The sequence below is a fragment of the Ambystoma mexicanum genome, chromosome 9, assembly GCF_040938575.1.
Source record: "Ambystoma mexicanum isolate Mex_15411 chromosome 9, UKY_AmexF1_1, whole genome shotgun sequence".
In the NCBI taxonomy this organism is placed as follows: domain Eukaryota; kingdom Metazoa; phylum Chordata; class Amphibia; order Caudata; family Ambystomatidae; genus Ambystoma; species Ambystoma mexicanum.
Window position 1 is genome coordinate 287,979,819 of NC_090931.1, and position 21,510 is coordinate 288,001,328.

The window sequence follows — 21,510 nt, forward strand, 5'->3', positions numbered from 1 at the left end:
CTTTCAGTCCCTTTGGTCAGTGTAAAACATCAAAAGAAAATATTTGTTTCATTTATGTGCCGCGCACAGCAAAAGCACGACCCGCTCTTGCCCCGTTGACCTGATACGCCAGGTCAGTTACAGAAGCGTGCACAAACATCATTCATCACAGGCTCGTTTCTGATGTCTCATGAGACAAACCCACAGTTCTTCTAATAACTTGGAACCCCTTGGAAATGGAAACAAAGGGAGGACAAGGCGCTAACTACCCACAAAGTTCTGCTCAGCCCCCACGAACTTGACGGCCATTCTGACACTACATATTTATAAAAAGTGGATGTTGTTTCTAGTACTATAGTACAGAAAATATAATGTGCACTATCCCCAAGTTAAATAACATTTTTTTCATGGCATGAATATGCTAATAGCTTAAAAATATATATTATACTAAAACACATGTAAATCATACAAATAATATAGAAAATATTATACATATACGAATTTATAATTTTACTAATTTATAAGGGTTAAGTGTCTAATATTTAGATTCAATACTTTGTTAATAACACAAGTTCAAGAGGGCCGCTCTACGATACATGTAATATCCAGCCAACACTCACGCTAGAAGGCACCGTCGATATTGACTCAGAACGTCAGACGTGCTTTGCGATTGGCTGTGGTACTGGAAGTGTCTGACAGTTACCATAGTGAGGTGCCGCACTCTGCTTGAGAAATGGCAACTGAGGAGCGTGGCAGTGAGATCCTGCACCCGCCACCGGATTCAGCAGATCACCTCCAGAGGCACATGTTCAGGCTACGAGCGCTGCGTTCCGCCGACACCGAAGCCTCAAGGACAGAGATCAACCTGCTCCTGGACCAGCTGCTGTGCGAGAGCCACGGGAGCAATACCGGGACACGGCCTGAGGTGAGAAGATGCTCTTGGAAGCAGCCAGAGTTGAAATGAGACAGGGAGTGGAGTTCTCGGAGACCACAAAAGCGGTCTGGGGTAGAAATGGGAGATTATTGTTCATAGAGCACAATTGTATTCCGTTACAGGCGTGTGTGCTCACTACGAGTGGTGTCTCCAGCAATCAAATGTTTGGTGTCTCCAGCAATCAAATGTAGAGGGCACAGAGACAAAAGTAAGGGTGCCGCCTATAAAAGGGCAATGTGGATGCTTTTCCCAAATTTACGCGTTCAAAGTTGCCTGGGAGAGGTACAATTTATGTGATCTTGTTTACTCCTATATCGATATTTAAAATATATATCGATACATCGCCATAACTCGATATATCGCTCACCACACACACACAGCACCAGTTCACTCCTGCTTTCGGGCCTTCATGGGCAATTATTCATCACTTGCCTATGGTCATTGGCTGTTAATGGACACCTGCCATTTTATGCACTTTGAAATCATGCAGTGTCCATTATTGTGTCCCCGTTGCATCTGCTGTAGGGGGCCTTTCTCAAGTATGCCATTAATACCCACGGTCCGCGATGCGTTTTTGCGCATCTGACAGCTGGTGCTTTTCTGGGAGGTGTGTGCAGATCGAAATTGGGGCTGTGGGTTTCTTTCTCAGCAGTGTCTTTGTGTGGGCATGTTATAGTGCAAATGTGCAAGAGCATTGACAATATCCAGGTGGGCATGTGGACTAGTTGAGCACATGTGTCGTTGTTCGCACTAGTACAGCGGTCAACTAGTGACAAGATATGATCCTTTAAAGCAGTGTCTTCTGCAGAGGTCGAGCCACTCTGATGTATCGAGGGCAGTATGTCCCTTTCAGGCCAGAAGAAAGAAAACAGGCTGAGTAAAAAGCTTGCAAACGGGGGCGGGGGGTGCTGTGACGCGGCGCGCAAGATGGCCGCAGCCTGAAAGCGCTCCACTGGAGGCTTACAGATACGGACGTAATTTGCGGTAACCAGTTGGGATACTGGGGCTGGACTGCAGCGGAGGGTGCCTGGCTTCGCTGGATGTAGTGGCGGACTCGGCGGATTGTGGTTACTGGCGCTCTTCAGAGCTCTTGGCCCTGGGATCAGTGGCGCGCTGCCCTTCCCCCAATACTAACGGCTGTGGCTCGGGCCGCTGCGCGGGGAGCTCGAGGGCCGCCTGGGCGCACCTGTGGGATCTGTGTTGGTTGATGCGCAGCAGCGCCCAGGCCGTGGACCTGCCTGCTGGGGGTGGTTCTCACCCGCCCGACCCAGCTTTGGGGCACGCGTTGGTGCTGGTGCACCGTGGATACTGAGGGGAGGCAGTTCGCTCCAGCGGTGCACTACGTCTGCAGCTGGAAGGTGAGCCTTGGTGCGGCCCTCTTGAGGTATGCGGGGTGTGAAATTAAGTGGCGGCGAGGATTCGCTCCCCTTGTGCCCCCCGCGCCGAATGCTGCCGAGGTCTCGTATGTGGCTGTAGCAGATTTTGGTGGGTCCCTGTTCCGGGCTCTTGTGATCGCTGGGCTGCTGTGACCTGAAGGCAGAGCCCCGGTGCGGCGCCCTGTGGTCCCTATCCCCCAGATTGCACCTCGGGTTGGGGCCTGTCGTCTTTGGTGGGGCCACAGGGGAGGCGCAGCAGTCGGATCTGGGCTGGAGCCCTTGGCCCCAGGAGAGCTGCCCACCACACCGGCAAACCCTGGAACCTGCCCGTGTCTAATCTTGAGAAGGGTCTGCCCCTCTATACACAGTGTATGATACCCACGTGGAGAGTCAGCCTGTCACCTGGTGTGTGCTTGCAGACAGGGCTGGAGGAAGACTGAACTCATATCCCGCTTTTTCAACAAATGGTCGGCAGAGGGTAGACCCGGCCCAGGATTTCCTCATCTATTTGCAGCACTTTGTGAAGGTCACCCCCACTTTCTCGCCCCTGAACTCTTTTCTGAAATATCTGTGAGGGGTTACAATCGAAGCATATATGAACTTCCTTCCCTTGCTAGAGTACCCAGGATAGTGACACTGGACTGAGAGCTGGAGGTCCTGGGTGGAGGAGGGACGGGTCTCGGTTTTAGCCTTTTGAGTTTACCTGGGTGTCCTGGACGGTCTGCTTCCGCTCCCTGGCAGCACTCCACGCTGACCATTGGTTTTTAACTGTGTGGAGTTGCAGAGGGCATTATGGGCCTTCGATGACGGAGAGTGACCCAGAGCGATACATTTGTCTCCACTGAAGTCTTTGTTTCTCCTAGAGATAGCTCTACAGTTCTTGCGGGATCTGTCTATTATGGGTAATCAAAAGAAGCCATCCAGAATGGAGCAATTTGCCAGTCAGGACCGAGATCCGCCACGGCAGGACACGAGCTCTAGCTCCTCACAGATAGACATTGGGGCCCTTAATCAAACCCTGCTGGCACTGAAGGGGAGCACAGATAGTCTTGGTGCAAAAATTGACGCTCTATCGTGCAAGGTTGACATATCCGCGGTCCAGATTGATAAGCTGTGTGGCAGGATGTTCGAAGCCGAACATAGAATTGGGGACGGTGAGGATAGAATAGCAACGCTCCAGCGAGAGGTCGCCTCTCTCCAACAAACGATTTGGAAAGTGGTGGCTAAGAACGAGGACCTTGAGGGGAGATCTAGGCGAAACAATATAAGTATTACAGGGGTGGCTGAATCAACACAGATTGACAATATGGAACTGTTTGTCGAAAAGCTTTTGTTGGAAGTCCTCTATAATCCTCCCGTCACTAACCACTTCATGGTGGAGCGAGCGCACCGATCATTGGCTACCCGACCTCCCCCTGGTGCCCCAGAGAGGGCCATCATTGCCCGCATTTTCAATTATAGAGACCGTGATGCGCTGCTGAGGTCATCGAGAGAGAAGAAGACTTTAAGAAGGGGCTCTGCGACAATACGGCTATTCCTGGATTTCAGCCAGCAAGTACAGGACCAAAGGAAACTGTTTCAGAATGCCAAGAACATCCTATGACAAAAGGCTGTCCGCTATGCTATGTTGTACCCTGCAAAGCTGAGAGTATTACACAAGGGCAAGACCATGTTCTTCACCTCATCGGATGCTGCAGAGAAATTTGCAACTGAACTTCCGGATCCAGAGGAGTTGCCTCGGGGCTCCACTTGACTTGAACGCTGGTTGTTACGCATTATTGTTGTGTGCTCTTTGTGGCCCCCTTAGGGGCATTTATGTCTGTTTCAAATTTATCAATGTTACTGAAGTGGTAATAAGGTTGTGGTTTATACTTCTGATGATATGGCATAGCCTCCGGACAGAAGGAGCTGCAGCGGCCGCCAGCAGCCCCATGCCCTTTTTTTTTGGTTGGTGTGTTTAGTGAGGGATCTGTGGGTGGGGGGGGATGTGTTAGACAGTAGACTGGGGTTTCTGGCGTGGGCGGAGGGAGGGAAAAACATTATTTTTCCATGTGTTTAGTACAAATTGGGGGTTTAAAAAGCCTCCTGCCACGCCCCGCCTACCGCCCCGCCCACATTTACATTTCGGCCCACTATAGCCCTCATGTAAGGTACTTTCGGCCCTTTGTCAAAATCAGTTGTGCACCCCTGTGCTGGACGGTAGATTCTTGTTTTGGGAGGATCTTTCAGCGAGGGGCTCATGGAACCCCATAACTCAGCTTTTATATTTTCGGTTGAGCGAGGTGCTGAGAATTAGGTGGAGTGAATTCCCAGGTGCTCCACGCTCCTCCCCTCTCTTGTTATACACTACTATGCCAGCTTCCACAAAAACTAATTTCAACCCTGTATGGTTTGGCTCGGGCGGAACGGCCCTCACCTCATATATGCTATAGGGGTAGATGGGAGGAAGCCCTGGTAAAAGTGCTTTCAGAAGAGCAATGGAATCAGATTTGTGCTCAGACCAAGGCCATCTCTGACAATTGTAGATTTTGTTGGATACATTTTAAATTCTTACACCAAGTATATCTTTCCCCCGCTAGGTTGCATAGACTATATCCTCTTCAGCCCCCGGAGTGTAAGAGGGGATGTCAAACTCCTGCTGATTTTTTTCCACATGGTATGGTTGTGCCCTCAGGTGTATGCTCTTTGGTCCAGTATAGCAGAGGCTGTGTCGAGTATGATTGTTGTTTCTGTCCCTCTTACCCCTGAATGTTGGCTGATGGCACTGATAGATTTTGGTTCTGTTTGCCAGAGGCGCCTTGTGGGCATTGCCTCAGTGGTCGCAAGGTCGCTACTGGCTCGGAAGTGGGGTACCCCGGCACCTCCCTCATTCCAGCACTGGCTCAACCTTATGGCTTGCTGTGAACGCAAGGAGACTCAGTATAATTTAACACTTCCAACTAATAACAAGCCTAAGGACTACTGGGACCCCTTCAGGAGATATATTGCCAGGGAGGTGGATTTGGAAACAAGCTCGGATACGTAGCATGCGGGAGGTCGCCCCGAGGGTGGGCCCCCATTTTTTTAATAATTATTTTTATTTATTTTTTATTTTTTGCGGTTGGTGGCGATATTTGTCTGCGGGTGTGAGGGGGGGTTCTGGTTCCTAGATCAGGTCGGGGGTACTGCATCTGGGATTATTTTCTGTGTGTATTTGTTCTTCATGTAATCCATTTTTTTTTTTCCCTTGGTGCAAAAGCTATTTTAAGTGATCTGCTTGGGGAGAGGTTGGGGGGTGGGTTGGCTCACAGGGGTGATAGCTCCCTGGGGCAGTTAGTTGTTGAGTGTCTTTGTTAACACACTGTTTGTGTAATGTTTAGCTTATGTTGTGAAATGCAAATGAAAACAGTCTTAAAAATAGAATAAAAAAGCCTGCAAACGTGCAAGTGACGGCTGGGGAAAAGAGGACAGCAGATTAGATCACTGAGCCCCCTGCTTCCTGCAGAGAAGCTGTGGGCTTGGCCGAGAAACCCTTGTCAGGGGCAAGCTCCCCGCCAAGACCCCCGGCCCGATGGTTGAAATTCAAATTGGGACCTTTTTTCACGGTGCCCATTGCGGTTCTGTGTATTGCTCCCCGCGGGCGGACCACAGGCATCGGTACAGAGAGTAGTAGCCCACATAGCGGTACAGGGGAGTATCCAGCATTGAAAGAGCGGGGAGGCAATCCACGAAAAAAGTCCTTCTACTTTTCCCCCCCAAATGCAGTGCACACAATTCCATACTGTCTCATTCGTGCCCCAATCTACTTTTTTGGTAACATTGGTGGAAGATGGCATTTTAACACAACAAAAATAATAAAACTCTAGAATCATTAGACATAGGAAACTCATCTATTAGAGCTCTGTCCAGGCACTCTGGGGCAAAATACATGCAAACCTCCTAATTTGCATATGGATTGCACCAACAGAATAGTACAGACACACTCTGCATTAAAATGGACTCCCTTACCAGCAAAGCTGACATTTCAGGTTTGCAAATTGATAAACCATGTGGTCAAATGATCGAAGCTGAAAATGGAATTAGTGAAGGCGAGGACAAGGTGTCTGTCCTAAAATGTGAGGTCTGGCAGCTGCAGCAAACGGTGAAGCATATCTTGTCTAAAAACAATGACCTCGAAGGAAGATCTAGGTGCAATAACGTGCGCATCCTCGGACTACCCGAGTTCACCTCCATCAACCATATGGAACAGTTTATTGAAAAACTGCTATTGGAGATCCTAGGGGACCCCCCTCCCCAGTATCAATGATGTTCCTGGTTGCACGGGCACACCTCTCTCTTGTTTCTAAACCTCCACCTGGAGCACCTGATCGTCCTATAATAGCATGCGTTTTTAAGTACCGTGACTGAGACATGCTACTTAGAACATCCAGAGAGATGGGTGAACTGCGGCGAGGCTCAGCAACGATTCTACTATTTCCAGACTTCAGCCTCCAAGTCTAAGAACAAAGAAAAACCTTCCCATCAGCCAAGAATGCTCTAAGATGAAAGGGCATCAAATATGCGATGCTGTATCCCGCAAAACTTTGAGTATCTCACAAGGGTAAAGTGAATTTCTTCACTGCTTCTGAAGCTGCGGAATGTTTTGCACTGGAACTACCGACTCTGGCGGCTTCCAAGACCACTCATCCTAATTCCAGCTTACAGTGCGAAATAATGTTCCTTGTACGATGAAAGACTACAGCTGATTCTCTATGCAGCCCGGACGGGAACCATGTGTTCTTTACTTCAAGGGTTGTGCCTCTTCACGTGAAGGCTAAATATTTTGTTGTGCGGGCCCGTTGCCTTATGGAAGCAACTCTCTGCGTCCGGTTCCCCGCAGGTACTGCAGATGTTGTGTGTTTAGTGTTGTTATAGTGTGGAAATGGGTTTGGGGGATACTGCCGGTATGTTTTCGTCTCTGGTGTGGGTGGTAAGGGGGATTTTAGGGGGTGGGTTTGGGCTGGGAATGGCGATTTTGATGCAACAAATTGCGTTATCACAATCTTGAAAATGCATATACCTACTAGATGCTTAAAAGTCCTCTTGTGGTGCATTGAACGTACTAGCTGGGTAGCTGATCGGTGGCAATGTCTGTACAAAGGGTGAAAATGGGAGATGATATCTGATTATTGTCATGGAATGTACAACGTTTCACAAACCATAAAAAAATCTCGATTAATTGCTAACGATGCCAAGAAACGTGGGATAAAAATGTGTTTTTACAGGAAACACACTTTGCACCGAATAGTGGGCTCCCCAATATATCCCGGTGCGGGGCGTACATAGATGGGGCTCCTCATTTTCCACACATTCAAGAGTGGTTGCTACATATACACACACAGCTCCTTAGCATTTAAACTGCACAAACAGATCAATTATGGCTAGAGTAATTTCTTACTCTTAGCAGGGGAGGTGGTGTGTCTTAATATTTATGCCCTGAATACAGATTCCCCAACGATCGACTACGTCATGGTAACATCAAATCTGCTCCATGTCATCGTAGACGCTCAGATTCTGCCACATTCCTTTTCAGACCATTCCTCTGTGAAGATTCTGTTTTCATGCCCCCACAACCACCAAGGCTTATGCGCTGGCGCTTCAGGGCCTGTGCTCTAGAGTGTGCCCTCTTTCGGGAGAATGTTAGGCAAGATATACAAACTTTTTTTAAAATAAATGTGGGGTCTATCCCAGATAGCAGAATAATGCGGGAACCCTTTAATGTGTTCATCTGGGGCTGCTGCATGTCTAGGGAGGGTGGGGTGCTGAAGGCAATCCGTAAGTCGATGTCTAGCAAAGAACAGGAAATTAAGGACATCGCAAAGAAACAGGGGTCCCTTGATACCCCTCAGACACGTGAAGACCTTAGGACACATCTGGATGAACTGCGCCTCCTTCTGGAAAGGGAAGAGATTCCTGGGTGACCCAATCAGGGCTGCAGCGTTTGGAGAGGGGGACCATCCCAGTTGTACACTAGCGTGGGCTATTAAACATGAATGTCGGCCAAACGATACGTCGAGATTGAGCAACCAGATGGGACCACCAGTAGGGACCCCTGGTGATCAATGAAATATGCAGAGTATATTACGAACAGCTGTATACATCACAGCTACGAGTAAGGCATGACTCTATCACATCATATTTGGATCAGGTCGCCCTGGGTTAGCTTGACACACTCGAGGGGAAAGCCTGAATGCACCTCCATCTGAAATGTAAATTTGTAAAACCATCCTGTCCCTACCCAGTGGTAAGGCACCCAGGCTAGATGGCATTACGGCAGCATTATATAAGGAATATATTGACCTGCTAGTCCCCCATCTCTGCTGTATGTATGAGGAGGCCTTTGGCTAAGGGATTCTACCAGAGTCCACTCGCTCAGCCATAGTAACAATACTGCTAAAACTAGATAGACACTTTGAAGTGTTCATCACATAGGCCTCTTTCCCTAGTCAGTACAGACAATAAAATCTTGACCAAAATCCTAGCAGATTGCCTCCTTCCATATATGGCCTCCCTGGTCCTGCCGGACCAGGCAGGCGGTATACCTGGTAAATCCACGCAGAACAACTTAAGACAACTATTCACACTCATGCACAATGTGAACCCGGAAATCCCCATAGTTGTTGCAGCCTTGGACGCAGAAAAGGCCTTTGACTCAGTGGAGTGGCCTTTCCTGTTTGAGGTCCTCAGACGTTCTGGCCTGGGTCTCGATTTTATCTGATGGGTCTGCCTGTTCTATACTGCCCCTCAAGCTGCAATATATACAAATAAAATAATGTCAAAATACATTAAACCCACCCAGGGGCACGATAGCATATGATGTGTTGGCGTTGCCCAATGAACAAGGTGGCCTTGAATACCCAGATTGAGATCTCTACTTCCTAGCAGCACAACTACAGTGCTCCAACTAGTGCTGGTCCTCCCTCAGCGGAAGGCGATCATGCAGCCTGAAGACTTAAATGGTTCCTACGGTTGGGACCCAAAGCGGGTAATCGGGCGGAGGTACAACCCATTGAGATTACATGTTGGGCATGGAGGAAACTGGGTGACATTCTGGGTGAAAACATTCTATATTCCCCTACGTTTGTAGCATACAGGGTTCGGGGTGTCCGACTCGCACATGACAAGATCTTCCAGATACACTTCACGAATCTTGGGATACAGTCACTGGGAGACCTGCTGTTGGACGGTAGATTGATCACTTGGGATGTTCTGAAATCCAGACGTGAAAGGAACCAGGTGACAATGTTTTTGTTTTTCCGTTTGCGGGAACTTTTCAAGCCGATATGGCCTGAATACCTGCTGACCCCAATGACCTCCGCATTGTTACAATTATTACCACAACCTCCCCCACCCCCACCCCCTAAATCATTGGTTTCTACTATATACAAGCGCATCAAAACGGAGACCCACTCATATTAACTCATCTCGGATTAAGTGGGAATCCGCTCTGGGCTATGAACTGACAAACAACCAGTGGAAAGGGGCAAACAAGGTCTCTCTCCATGAACTACTGTTTATGGTTGACCCATTACAAATTCCTGCATCAGGTGTATTATTCCACTGCAAAGCTTCATACATTTTATCCTAATAGGTCACCCAGCTGTAACAAATGCTACCAAGATATGGCTGACTTTCTACATGTAGCATGGTCGTGCTCTAAGCTATGCCCATTTTGGGCTGCGATTGAAACCACCTTGACTACTATGCTGGATAACACCTGGCAATATCACATTGAATTTTGGATGTTAGCTACAATATATTCTGGCTGTAGAACTGAAAGAAATGAGCTGGAATGGCATCAGTTGTGTCCAGGACTATAACCACCAAGTAATGGGGCTCTGGGGGATGCAGAGCACTAACGTTTCGCGAATAGCTGGCCTATATGAATGTGTGAAAGGAGACCCACAGTATGCAGCAACCTTACCATCTTCCGCTAGACCATTGGACTCCATTCAGATCCTATATGTCTGCGGTTGCGGCTATCCAGGACCCTCGGGCATGATTCCCCAGCTGTGGGGGGCTCCCCTGATATACATTACCTCCCATGAAAGAACGACAGTACGCGTCCACCATCCGAAAATTGATGCATCCACTACACCTTAATGTACTAAAGTGGTATTTTGTAATTCATTTCGCATCTGCACTTTATCGCCATGTATGTTTGTGTTCGGGTACTGGGTTAGGTAAACTGTATGTTTTGCAACATTATAAAATATCACGTTTGTTTGTTTGTTTATATCAATACCTTGGAAGCAAACCACATTACATAATCTAATATGTATGGCTTTAGTTTTATCTCCACATCTTGCATGCAAAGTCAAAGAAGCATCATGTAGATTAATGTGATCCTAACAAATCCCCCTGGGGTTTTAAAGCCATAGTAATTTCATAAAGCATGCAACATTTTGCACCTTTCTCACTTCTAATCTTTCCCTTCTGTTCACATTTCTAAAGGGACAAAAGTCCCTGCTATTAGTCCTCCCCGTCCCATCCGTGCCTAATGGCTCACATTGAAATGCTCTGTTGACACAGAGCAACATGATAGCTCCCCTGCTGCCCAAAGGTCCTTCGTACATTGTCCTGGCAGTGGACACCTCTCCCGTTCTGAAAGGGTAAGGTGTCCTGCTGCCAGGACAATGAGCATGTTGAGCAGGATTTGCTCGGCACACATTGTCCTGCCAGCGGGACACCTTTCCCGTTGGGCACCCTCATTGAGGTCCCTGACGGGAGAGGTGTCCCGCTGACAAATATCCCGGTCTTGCCCTCCCTGCCGCCCCACTCGGTACACCACAGTAGGGGCTGCCCAAAGGGGGTATAGGCTTATAGAGTAGAGAAGGGGACCATGCTGTCCCCCCAAAACCCCCTCCCCACCCCAGGGCCCAGCCTAGGAATGCCACTGCCCAATACCTTAAGGAAGGTATGGTATCAAACAGTGAAGACAGACACAAGTGATCACAGTTCAAGGGTGTTTATTGAGCTTCAATTGGTTGGTTGAACGCCTATCTAAGGATGGTTGCAAGCTACGACCATCGAATAATCATGCAGTCCTAGTCGAGTCTCTGTCAAAATAAAAGGGCCTATACTAATAAACCTATTGCCAATCCTTCTAAATACAAAAGGGTGTGGGACAATTGTGTATGCAAAAAGGAAAGTATTCAAGAAATAATATGTCAGGAATGTAGAACAGTTGGCTTCCCTTCCCCACATTTTTTAGCACGGGGCAAGACTGCATATTCGAGCTTCGCACACACTCTGGTTTCTCTGCCACGAAGATACAGTTCAGCATAGGTATCGGGGGTGCCTTCTGCCAAAGCCTTTTCCAATAACAGTCTCTTACTGCAGAGGGCCTGTCGTAACAAACAAATATAAGTTCCACTTTTCTCAGGATCTTCACATGCACAAGTTCTCGCTTCCAATGTTCATCATGGGTCTCTCTCCTTCTGGCTTGGACCCCCTTTTTACCACAATGTTTACACTTGGTCTCCCTCGTACGGGCTCGGATCATGGATCTTCCTTGTTTGGGCTCGGACCACTTTAGCACATTATTCACATTTGGTCTCCCTCGTTCGGGCTCCGACCATGTACTCTCGCTTTCTACGGTTTCCTCTTGATCTCAAAATCGAAGACTTTCAAATGTGCGATGGGTTTTGCTTAAACCATTGCAAGACCACTTCGATTCACTTCACACGATATTCTGATCAATTTCTGCCACTTCTTGGCGGATACATTAGAGACCTGCGATTGAGCACATTCCTGGTGCCGGACCACTCTGTCAATGTTATTGTATCTTTCCTTCTCAAGTTCAAACATTCATCAGCAGTTTAGCGTTGCTCGCATCTTTCATCACACACATTTAACAATGTTCATTCCAGCGCTCGTTATACAATGTCGCCGCTTGCAACCTTGACTTCAACACAGACTGGTCTTGCATCGGTCTCCCCAACTCACCAACTTTGTTGATCTCTCTGGTGCTTCTTTCTTCTTGGAGCAAAGGATGATACCAAAATGGCTGCTGCTCCTCCCCGCCTTGGTCAGCCACGCAGGCGGGCCTCCAGTATCTCCGACACACAATGCAGGATTCTTCATTCTGGTTTCCTGGCCTTATGCTTTCACTGTTGAAGGTTTCTTGATAGTAATGGTTTCTTGCCGAAAAGGTTGAGTGTATTTCCCTCCTTGCACACCCTTCTTGGTTTGCTGTCTTTCTCCCCTTGTTCAGCTGCCGACTCGAAACTACTGTTCCTTCGTGTGCTTTGCCTCGCTCTCAGTGTGCTCTCATCCTCTGCCTTTTATCTGTGTCGGGTTGTTTAATGAAAGTGAGGTGTAAGTCATGGTCAGTAAATGCCTGACTTTGCTGGACCATAGTAGCAGGACTTGTCAGATGCATAGCTCGGGTATGAATATTTTTTCTTCCAGAGCGGGCTGTCTGTGCGTGGACCTTTCTGTGAAGGTAAAGGTGGGGGCGGGGGGGGGACACAAAGTTCCCACAAATCCTACCCGGTAGGATCGGGTAAAGGTGTTGCATGGGGCGGGATACCGCATCTCGCCATCCGGCCTCCGGCTCCCCGAAGACCCTTCATCCAGGTGAACCCCCCCACCCCCGCGCACTGGGGGGGAGGAGAGAGGAGATATATCCGCACGGACTAGTGGGTGAGACACCTTCTGGTTTCTCACACTACCTCTGTGTACACTGTTTGCCTGATTGTCCAGTCTGCGTGCTGGTGGGTGTGAGGGTTTTCAGCTCCATGCATGCTTGACATGGGGGGAAATAAGTAGTGCAAGGATGGTGAAAACTTACTGAAGGGGAGGCTGAACCTTATAGCGCAAACCTTGACACAGGTCATGTCATGGGAAGTGTGGGTGACGCACTGGCTGTGTCTTGTTTTTTCATGAAGTCTGTTTTCCACCAGAACTTAAAAGGGATGGGCAATAGGTGTTAAACGAATACCAGCCAATAGCCTTGCTGTGGGCAACCTTGCATATCACATCAGTGGCAAGAGCCAAGACTGGTTTGCAACTGGATGGGCCCCCTTCTGAAATGGGGCAGACATGCAAAATTTTAAGGCATGGTAGACTGCCCAGAGCAATAATAGTGGTCCGGATTAATTCAAAGCCTTGCATCCATCACTTCTGTAGTGCAAAAATGCCTCACACATGCAAGAGGTCATGCTATACAACACCCAGCTACGTTCCATTACCTTTTGATTTCACTCTCCTCTCCAGAATTACATTGCTCATATATTGACACCTGTTTTTCACCTATCCTCAAGAGGTAAACAAAGTGTAGCTAATGTGTATATAATTAGCAAGGTACCCCAGATTATTGTTGAACCTGTTTTTGATCTGTGTGCAAACTGCGTGCTCCATGTTTGCAGTGCTTTGAGTGGGATTAGAAATCAAACGGGGCTCTAACGCGTTGTGATGCAATAGTTGGGACAGGGCTTAAAATTGTCTGGTTCACCCACAGATCCCCAAGCAGCTGCTAATAAACCTTTAGAAGAGGTAGGGCCTATGTTAGGTTAGGTTGAGCTAGGCTAAATTTTCTTATACCACACACTGTTGCCACCTGCGTGGTTTCTTGGCGTTAATGTAATTAAGAGTGACCCTACAGACGATTTCATATGAGCAATGAAAGGAAATGAATTCTATTAAAAAAAATATATATAGTTCATGTGCTGTAAAAATATTGACCAAAATGAATCTACTCGAATATAAAATAACACATCTAATCAAAATAGATCAGCGTACCATACAGCCCCATAGTTCATTTGAAAGAAATCCATGATTCCTTTGGACTAATTAAAATAATTGTAATGAGAATATTTCAACACAATGTGTTGCAAAAATCAAACAATTCACTCACTTATTTCCATTTCGTGTTTGAAAACAAACTCCATATGTCTTTAACTGATATTGTGATCTTAAACATTGCTGATAGTGACATCTACTGGTGAAGAATAGTATTGCCACTTTTCTTTTTTTTATTTCGATTGCTGCAGTGAAAGGAATCTGGCCAGTGAAGTCTGTTCGGGAGCCACCACAGAGCCCTGGCTCAAGGGCAATATTTGCAGACTGCCTGGGCTGAGTCCTGGCCCAATTAAAGCCCTCCATGTTTGTATCCTGCATGTGTGGACAAATCGTAATCCTTCTTGGGTTAATACAATGAATAACATTAAGTTGGCCCATGCCCTCCTGTCTGGTTTGGGATGGAAAAGCAGCAACACAGCTGTTGTGTGCTTAAGCTCCAGGGGAGCTTTTCACCAGCCCTTCCGGAGGACAAAGGGAGCCGCAGGTGACACCCACGTGTCCTGCACAGTAGGTGAGAGGGTTAAACAAAGTAAAGCAATGTGTAGGAGGTAGCAAACCTCAAAAGATTAGTCAAGCAGCCCCATGCCTAGAATGAGCTTATTCTCCTGCGCCACACTGCTGACAAATTGTGTAGCAAATGGAACCCCCCAGGGCAGTGCCCCTAGGCTGATGAGATTGCAAAGATTAAATTGGGCTCACATACACCTTACACAGTCAAGGCGCAGGCATATAGCCCTACTAAGTAAACATTCCAGTACATCGTTTATTAAACTTCTAGGTTAAGAGGGTACCTTTGCTCAAAGGTGGAGGAATTGTCGAGAATTACCAAAGTTCTAACTAATGAACTAATCCACCCTACTCCAGCTCCTCCAAAATACCTCACAACCAGCATACACGACTATGGGCTAGCCAAACCACATATACACACACACCAAAACGTAACACAAATTTGCACTCAACAAACATCCCAGATACTGGACCTACCCTACAGATGGACCATACCAGTGCATGCAACCATTTTAAAAAAAAAACCCAGCCAAACCACACACCAAGATACGTTTCTCATGCATACAACTAACAACCGCGACTCTGGACTCTCCCTTTATGGATACAACAAATCAGTGTTCTCAATTACACTACCACCTTAACCTCACATGAGACACACACACACACACCCCCAACGTAAACCGTAGTACATAACCAAGGCACCGAGTCTTACCCTTATGGTTACAGCAAGCCAGGTTGCACAACCAACTTGCATGCAAGACAGTGAACGGAGGATAGCACAGGGGCAATGCGCTGGTCTTGGAAGCAAGAACACGCTGAGCAACAGGTTTGAATACCGGATCTGTGCTTAGAAACCGATCTCCGGTACGGTATTGGGCGCGTTCTTAAAGTAAATAAATAAAATAAATAGACGGCACACACAGACTCCGGTTCCTCTTGATTTTCTCCTATCCTTTACACACCCTGCCCTCTTTTTCTTGCAGAGCCACGTGAGCACCTGGAGACCGCCCCTGGGTGGTAGCGGTGCATGCTATAAGTCAACATAACATACAATGAACACTGATCAAGCTAAGGAGTGATTCAGCATGTGTTGCGCACTACATACTTTATAAATATTATTATATGGTGCAAATACCACAGTCTATTATACAATATATGAGCAAGGTTTTTTGTGTAGTTCACGCTTCAGGAAATAAATAACTGCTAAGCGATCAAAATTTTGCTAACCAAAAAAAGATCATTTTAGGTAGTGATTTGCCTGGAATCGCATACATGCACATGTGTGCTCTTCAGACAGCATATTTGAGTTGCGTCTTTAGTTGTTGTGGTGGCTAAAGGATGGATGTTTGACATTTGTAATTTTGCCAGCATAAGACGCCGGTTTACTCCTCTCAGAATGCAGTCTGAGAGCCTAAAAGCTAAGACTTGCAGAGCATTTTGCATAGGCCACCAGGAGATGTCTTTAATATGCATGTGTGACAAAACTATCTGCTCTTGGTCAGTATTTCAAAAATCATTGTCTTATTGGTATTGGTGATGTGAATACAAGTTGAATTTCCCCCGCCAAAACTAAACTTAAAGTAAGTTGCATTAACTGGGATATTTCAGTTCTACAACACGGTTTCTCTAGAGAAGTTGGAATTGTATGCATGCGTTCTGCATTTATCACACCCACTGATCAAATAATTTCCCCTGTAGTAATTTTGCCATAAACATTTTGTCAAATAAGATCCCTTAATCCATAAAAACCTCAAAGCAGGGCAGTGAATTTATTTATTTTCTCATTTATAAAGTGTGCTAAACCCTGGGTCATCAAGGCGCTGGTTACAGATTACGCGGATATGTTGGGTACAGTTAGATTGAGCAGCTCAGACAAGGATAGTCATTGTTAGTTCTGGCCTTATCTGTGGTTACATCCTAGGTGAACAAGTGTCTTAAACTGCTTGGGGAAAGCCCACTAGTATTTTTCTGCTCTTAGTTCATGAGGCAGGGCATTACAATTCTTGGCAGCGATGACGGGAAAACTCAGACCACCTGCTCTCTGGAGCGTGAATCTTGCAACAGTTGGGCAGTGGATGTAGGGGGTACGAGCGGGTCTGGTCGATTTGTACTTTGGTACATTTATTTGAAATGTATTTATTTATTTGGATTTGTATAGCGCACAACTGCCCAGGGGCATCGTGGCGCTGGTCAGGTAGGCTCACTTAATACATGTCATTTCAAGATGCATACTTTACAACAGGTAGGTGGTTTGAGTGGGTTACATACAATAGTTACAAGTGGTCATTGAGTGCAATTGATACATACTGTTGTTACATATAACCAATATGAACGGTTGTTATACACAGATGTCTCATACAATCAATATGGAGAGTAAGGATCGGAGTTAGTTTAAGACGGTGGTTTTGAGCAGTGTGCGGAAAGCTTGGTATGAATTTTCGTTCCTTAGTGCCATAGGGAGGGCATTCCAGCTTTGAGGTGCTGGAAGCTGTACCCCCCCCAGCTTTACTTCTTTTGAAATTGGGTACATAGGTCTGGTTGGACAGGTGTGATCTGGTGGGTCTGGAGGAGGTCATGTGGGTGATCCTTTCGGGTAGATAGGGTGGGGCATCAGCGGAGAGGCATCTGTGAGTAAATAGCCATGGATTTGAAGAGATACGTTCTTTTATAGGTAACCAGTGGGCCTCTTTTCTTGCATGGGAGATGTGTTCGGAATACTCAGGGCTGCTCTTAAGGCGTTGTTTTGGGGGACTTATATTGTGTTAATGTTTTTTGTCAAGGTGCCCAAGTAGAGGGCATTGCATTAGTCCAACTTGGTGCCTACTGTGGCTCTGGCTATTGACAGGCAGTTTTCTGTTGAGAGGAAAAGTTTCACAGCATTAATTACCTTAGTGGTAAGCGCAGCGGAAGACGCTATGGCATTTACCTGCCGTCACATACAGTGTTGAGTTAAGGTATACTCCTAGGGTTTTTACAGCTGAGGAGACTGTGATGGTGGAGTTATCGATGTTAAAGGTTTTGTATTGTGATGGGAGTTTGTTTAAGGTTTCTATGGTGCCAACTATAAGATTCTCTGTTTTGTCTCCGTTTAGGCATAGGCCTAATTTAGGTGCAGTGTTCACAAGACATTTGTGTGTGATGGCAAAGGTTTTGAATATGATCCGCTTATGGATAGGAAGCCAGTGTACCTTCCTTGTGAAAGTGGTGATGTGCTTGCATCTTGGTATGAGAGCCTTCCTTAGGGCATTGTTTTGTATGACCTGCAACTTGCTGATGTTGCGGGCAGAGGACCCTGCAAACAAAACGTTGCAATAGTGCCGATTGGATCCTATAAATGCCCTGGCGATGGCTAAGCAGCTGTCGGAGTAGAAAATCGGTTTACAGGCATTCATTAGCTTGGTGGTGTAGGAGGCCGATGATGAGATTGTGTTGACTTGTCTGGATAGTGAGAGGGGGGAGTCGAGGTAAACATCAATTGTCTTGACATCTCTAGAGACTGGGATGGAGTAGCCATCGACGACTAGGATTTGTATGCAACATCAAGTTTGTTGAGGTTTGAGATCATCCAGACGTGAACAAGGTGTTGATGAGGGAGGCGATGAATTGTGTGAGTGATTCTGCTCAATCCTTAATGACCGGGGCAGGACAGACCTCCCCTTGGCAGCAGGATGGTTTGAGTCCTTTGATAATCTGAGTTACTTCTTTTTGGAGACTGGCTTAAAGCTGAATAGATGAAGGTTTTGTGGTTAGGCACTAGGTACGGGGGATGGGTTAGGGGTAGCAGCTATCCAGTGTAATCATTTTTAGCAGTATTTTCGTCTGGAGCATGGTGATTTATGTTGGTGCACAAGGTGCTGTTTTTATGCAGCTAGTTGCATGGGGCGCAGGTGATTCTAGCACTCGTAGTATAGCAAAAAGCTTGGGAGCTTGAGTTGGCATTATTAATCCTTGCGTTATAGGTAGAGCTTTTCGCTTGGAGTATAAACTCTAAGTCTTAGCTGTGGAGGTGTAGTGGGCTTTATTGGATAAAGGTGTTTATTTATTTATTTTTTTTAATTTTTTCTCCAGATGGTTTCCGCCATGTTTTTTTTTTTTTTTTTTTTCCCCCAGAGAACTTTTAGATCGGGTGTGAACCGGGAGTTCAGATGAGCAATGGGTTTCGCTTTGCATTGTCAGCAGGGCCACAGTGTTGATGGCCAATGTGAGTGAGTGATTGTACGCCTCAACTATGGTTCCAGGGTCACTGGTAGAGGGCTGGGAGTTCTTGATCGCAGTTATGAGAGGCAGAATACTGGAGGGAGTTTTGTTTTGGGAGTTCCTTATTAGGAGGATGGGGGGTAATTACTGTCACTGGGGAAGTGGTAGGATTTGGCAGAGGTACGTCGAATTAGATAATATTGTTATCCGACCAAGGACAGGTCATGTTAGATGTGATGGCGATATCACAGTTAGACTATTCAATCCGGTCCAGCGTGCAGCCTTTAGTATGTGTTGGGCAGAGGATATGTTGTGTAAAGCCTAGAGCTTTGATTGCGCTAGCTAAGGAGGTGGCATCCGAGTCAGTTTCACAATTAAAACCTAGATTGAAGTTGTCCAGGATGATGGTCTTGGTTAATGGTTTAGAGTTTGCTGATAGGAGTTGTGCTATGTCCTCTTTAAAGTTGGTAGGTAAATCTGGTGCTCTGTAGATCAAGTGGATGGTTATAGTTGCTGTGTGGGAGAGGGTTAGTTTAACCGTGAGAAGTTCTCTTGAAGGAATGTTAGTTGTTGCATTGTCCTAATTCAAATGGTGTCTCTGGCTATAATGGTCACCCCTGGCCCCTCCTCTGGAGCTGGTTCTGTCTTTTTTGAAGATGGAGTATTCCGGCGTGATGGCTAAGGATATGGCCGGACCTGCTGTTGTATGTAGCCATGTTTCTGAGATGGCCAGCATTTTAATGGTGTTCTGCTTGATGAGATCTGAGATGTCAAGTGAGTATGCAGATATGGGTTGAATTTCAATATATGAAAAACTGCAATCTTGTGAACACTCTAAATACGGGTTAGCATGTTCCCATGCCACCTTTTTAAATCGACAGGCTTCACATAGTGTTAATGGCAATTATCTACCCTCTGCCCCGCCCCCACAACCCCCTTCAGGAACTCCAAGCCCCCATGTAGTCAGCACAACTGAGTGCTGATATGAGTATGCTCACATTTGTCTCTCCCCACTGTCCTTGTGCATCTTGTCGGGAGCAAGGGGTGGGTGCAGCATGTAAAGCGTGCTTGGGTAAATGGTACTCATAATATTACTATTAAACAAGATATCATACAAATGCTCTGTGTTTCAGCAATGTATTACACTGAGTTAGGATGCAATAGTGGAGACAAGGTGGGACTGTCAATTCAACTTAAAAGATGATCAACTCAAACGAAAACCAAGGCAAGAAACCAGAAGAATGAAGATACAAAAACGAACATTGAAAGAACAAAATGCAGAACGCTCCAGCACCATGAAGCCAGCATTTCCTTGGAGACGTTAGTTGAAAATGTTCACTAACTGCATAGAAGGCACTAACTTTAAAACGCAGTCTCGATCAAAATCAGCCTCACGCAATCGCTTCCTATTACATAGATTAACCGATTCCCTCTCGCCCCCCCAGAGCAGAAGCAGGTTGACTCTTACCTGAAGTAGGTTGCTATGTATTTGTTGCAGTGCCGTAAGCACTACAACTATATTAAGTATTCACTTTGATTTAAATGATCTCAATTGAAAAGTTGAATATGCTAATACCGCGCACTACATAAATGTTAACCATTTCCTTGTCAAGAACACTAAGATCCCCCCCCCATGACCATCAACCCTACATATTTGAGTTTTCGCTATTTCCACTAGCCACCTAGGCATTCTATTCCATGTTTTCCTCCTATACAGTACCTTGCTTATCTCACCAAATAGCAGGCATATACTTTCAAATGTGTTCTGCAACTGCTTTTCGATGTATTTATTTATTTTTTGCTACAACTTCGTTTCCCTTCATTCCCTGTTTTCCCTCCACTCTTCCTACCCTCTGCTCTCTTATCACACTCATACCTTTCTCTACATATCCTGCTTACAGAAAGCCCAGCTGTTGCGAAAGAGTTTGTTGTAGCGCAAAAAGGACGTTGGCTAATAGGCAAACTACCAACAGAGAGGCAGTCGTGCAGTGGCAGAATCGCGAGTGGAATTAGTTTATAAAGTTAAATCTGCAAAAGGCAAAGAGCTCATTACAGTGCAGGATAAAGTTTAATGCAGTGCATGGACCATGACAAACATTTCTGCAGCCCCATGTGCATCGCATATGCGTGGTAACTGTGATTTAAAGTTGGATGCTTCATAGAGGGAAGTATGTGTGTAGGTGCATTTGATAGCCTTATGAAGGAAGCAGATTAGGTTTCACATTGGCAGAGGTTGAGAGCTTCATGTTCTTGTTATGACAAATGGCATTCATCGCAAATGTATCTGTCTCTGATATGTTAAACCATGGATGAATCGCTGAAGCAAAATGTTTGGGGCTAGTCTAGAGCTTGGCAATCATACTTTCCTATAGGCAATTGGGTGTGACAGCAATCTTGTACACATTCTGAACGAAATGAAGCCTCAACAGGCATATAAAAGATGGAAAGAGACCGCTCACTGGCAAAGATGTTTGTTCGAGGAAAAGTGATGGGAGGAATAGTGAACAGACGGCCAGATTCACAAAGTGTTGGACTGGAGCCACCAAGGAGATGCTGGTCAGCATTACAGATTTGCATATGCTGCATTACAACTGAGTCACGAAGAGTAAAACTAGATAAAATCTGGAAGTGCATAGAGCATCTTTGAGATGCTTATGCGCATATGCTATTCACAAGTGCTTTCATGGGCATCTA

The 21,510-nt window shown here is 46.3% G+C and overlaps 1 protein-coding gene across 2 annotated transcripts in view; it reads left to right on the forward strand.

The window, feature by feature from the left end:
* Positions 1-674: 674 nt before the first annotated feature.
* Positions 675-21,510, forward strand: part of HEATR6 (HEAT repeat containing 6) — a 1,218,923-nt gene continuing 1,198,087 nt past the window's right edge. For both annotated transcript variants that reach the window (XM_069614663.1, XM_069614664.1), the window contains exon 1: positions 675-904. In XM_069614663.1, the coding sequence (XP_069470764.1) occupies positions 713-904 (192 nt within the window). In that variant the 5' untranslated portion in view covers positions 675-712. The remainder of the gene's footprint in view (positions 905-21,510) is intronic.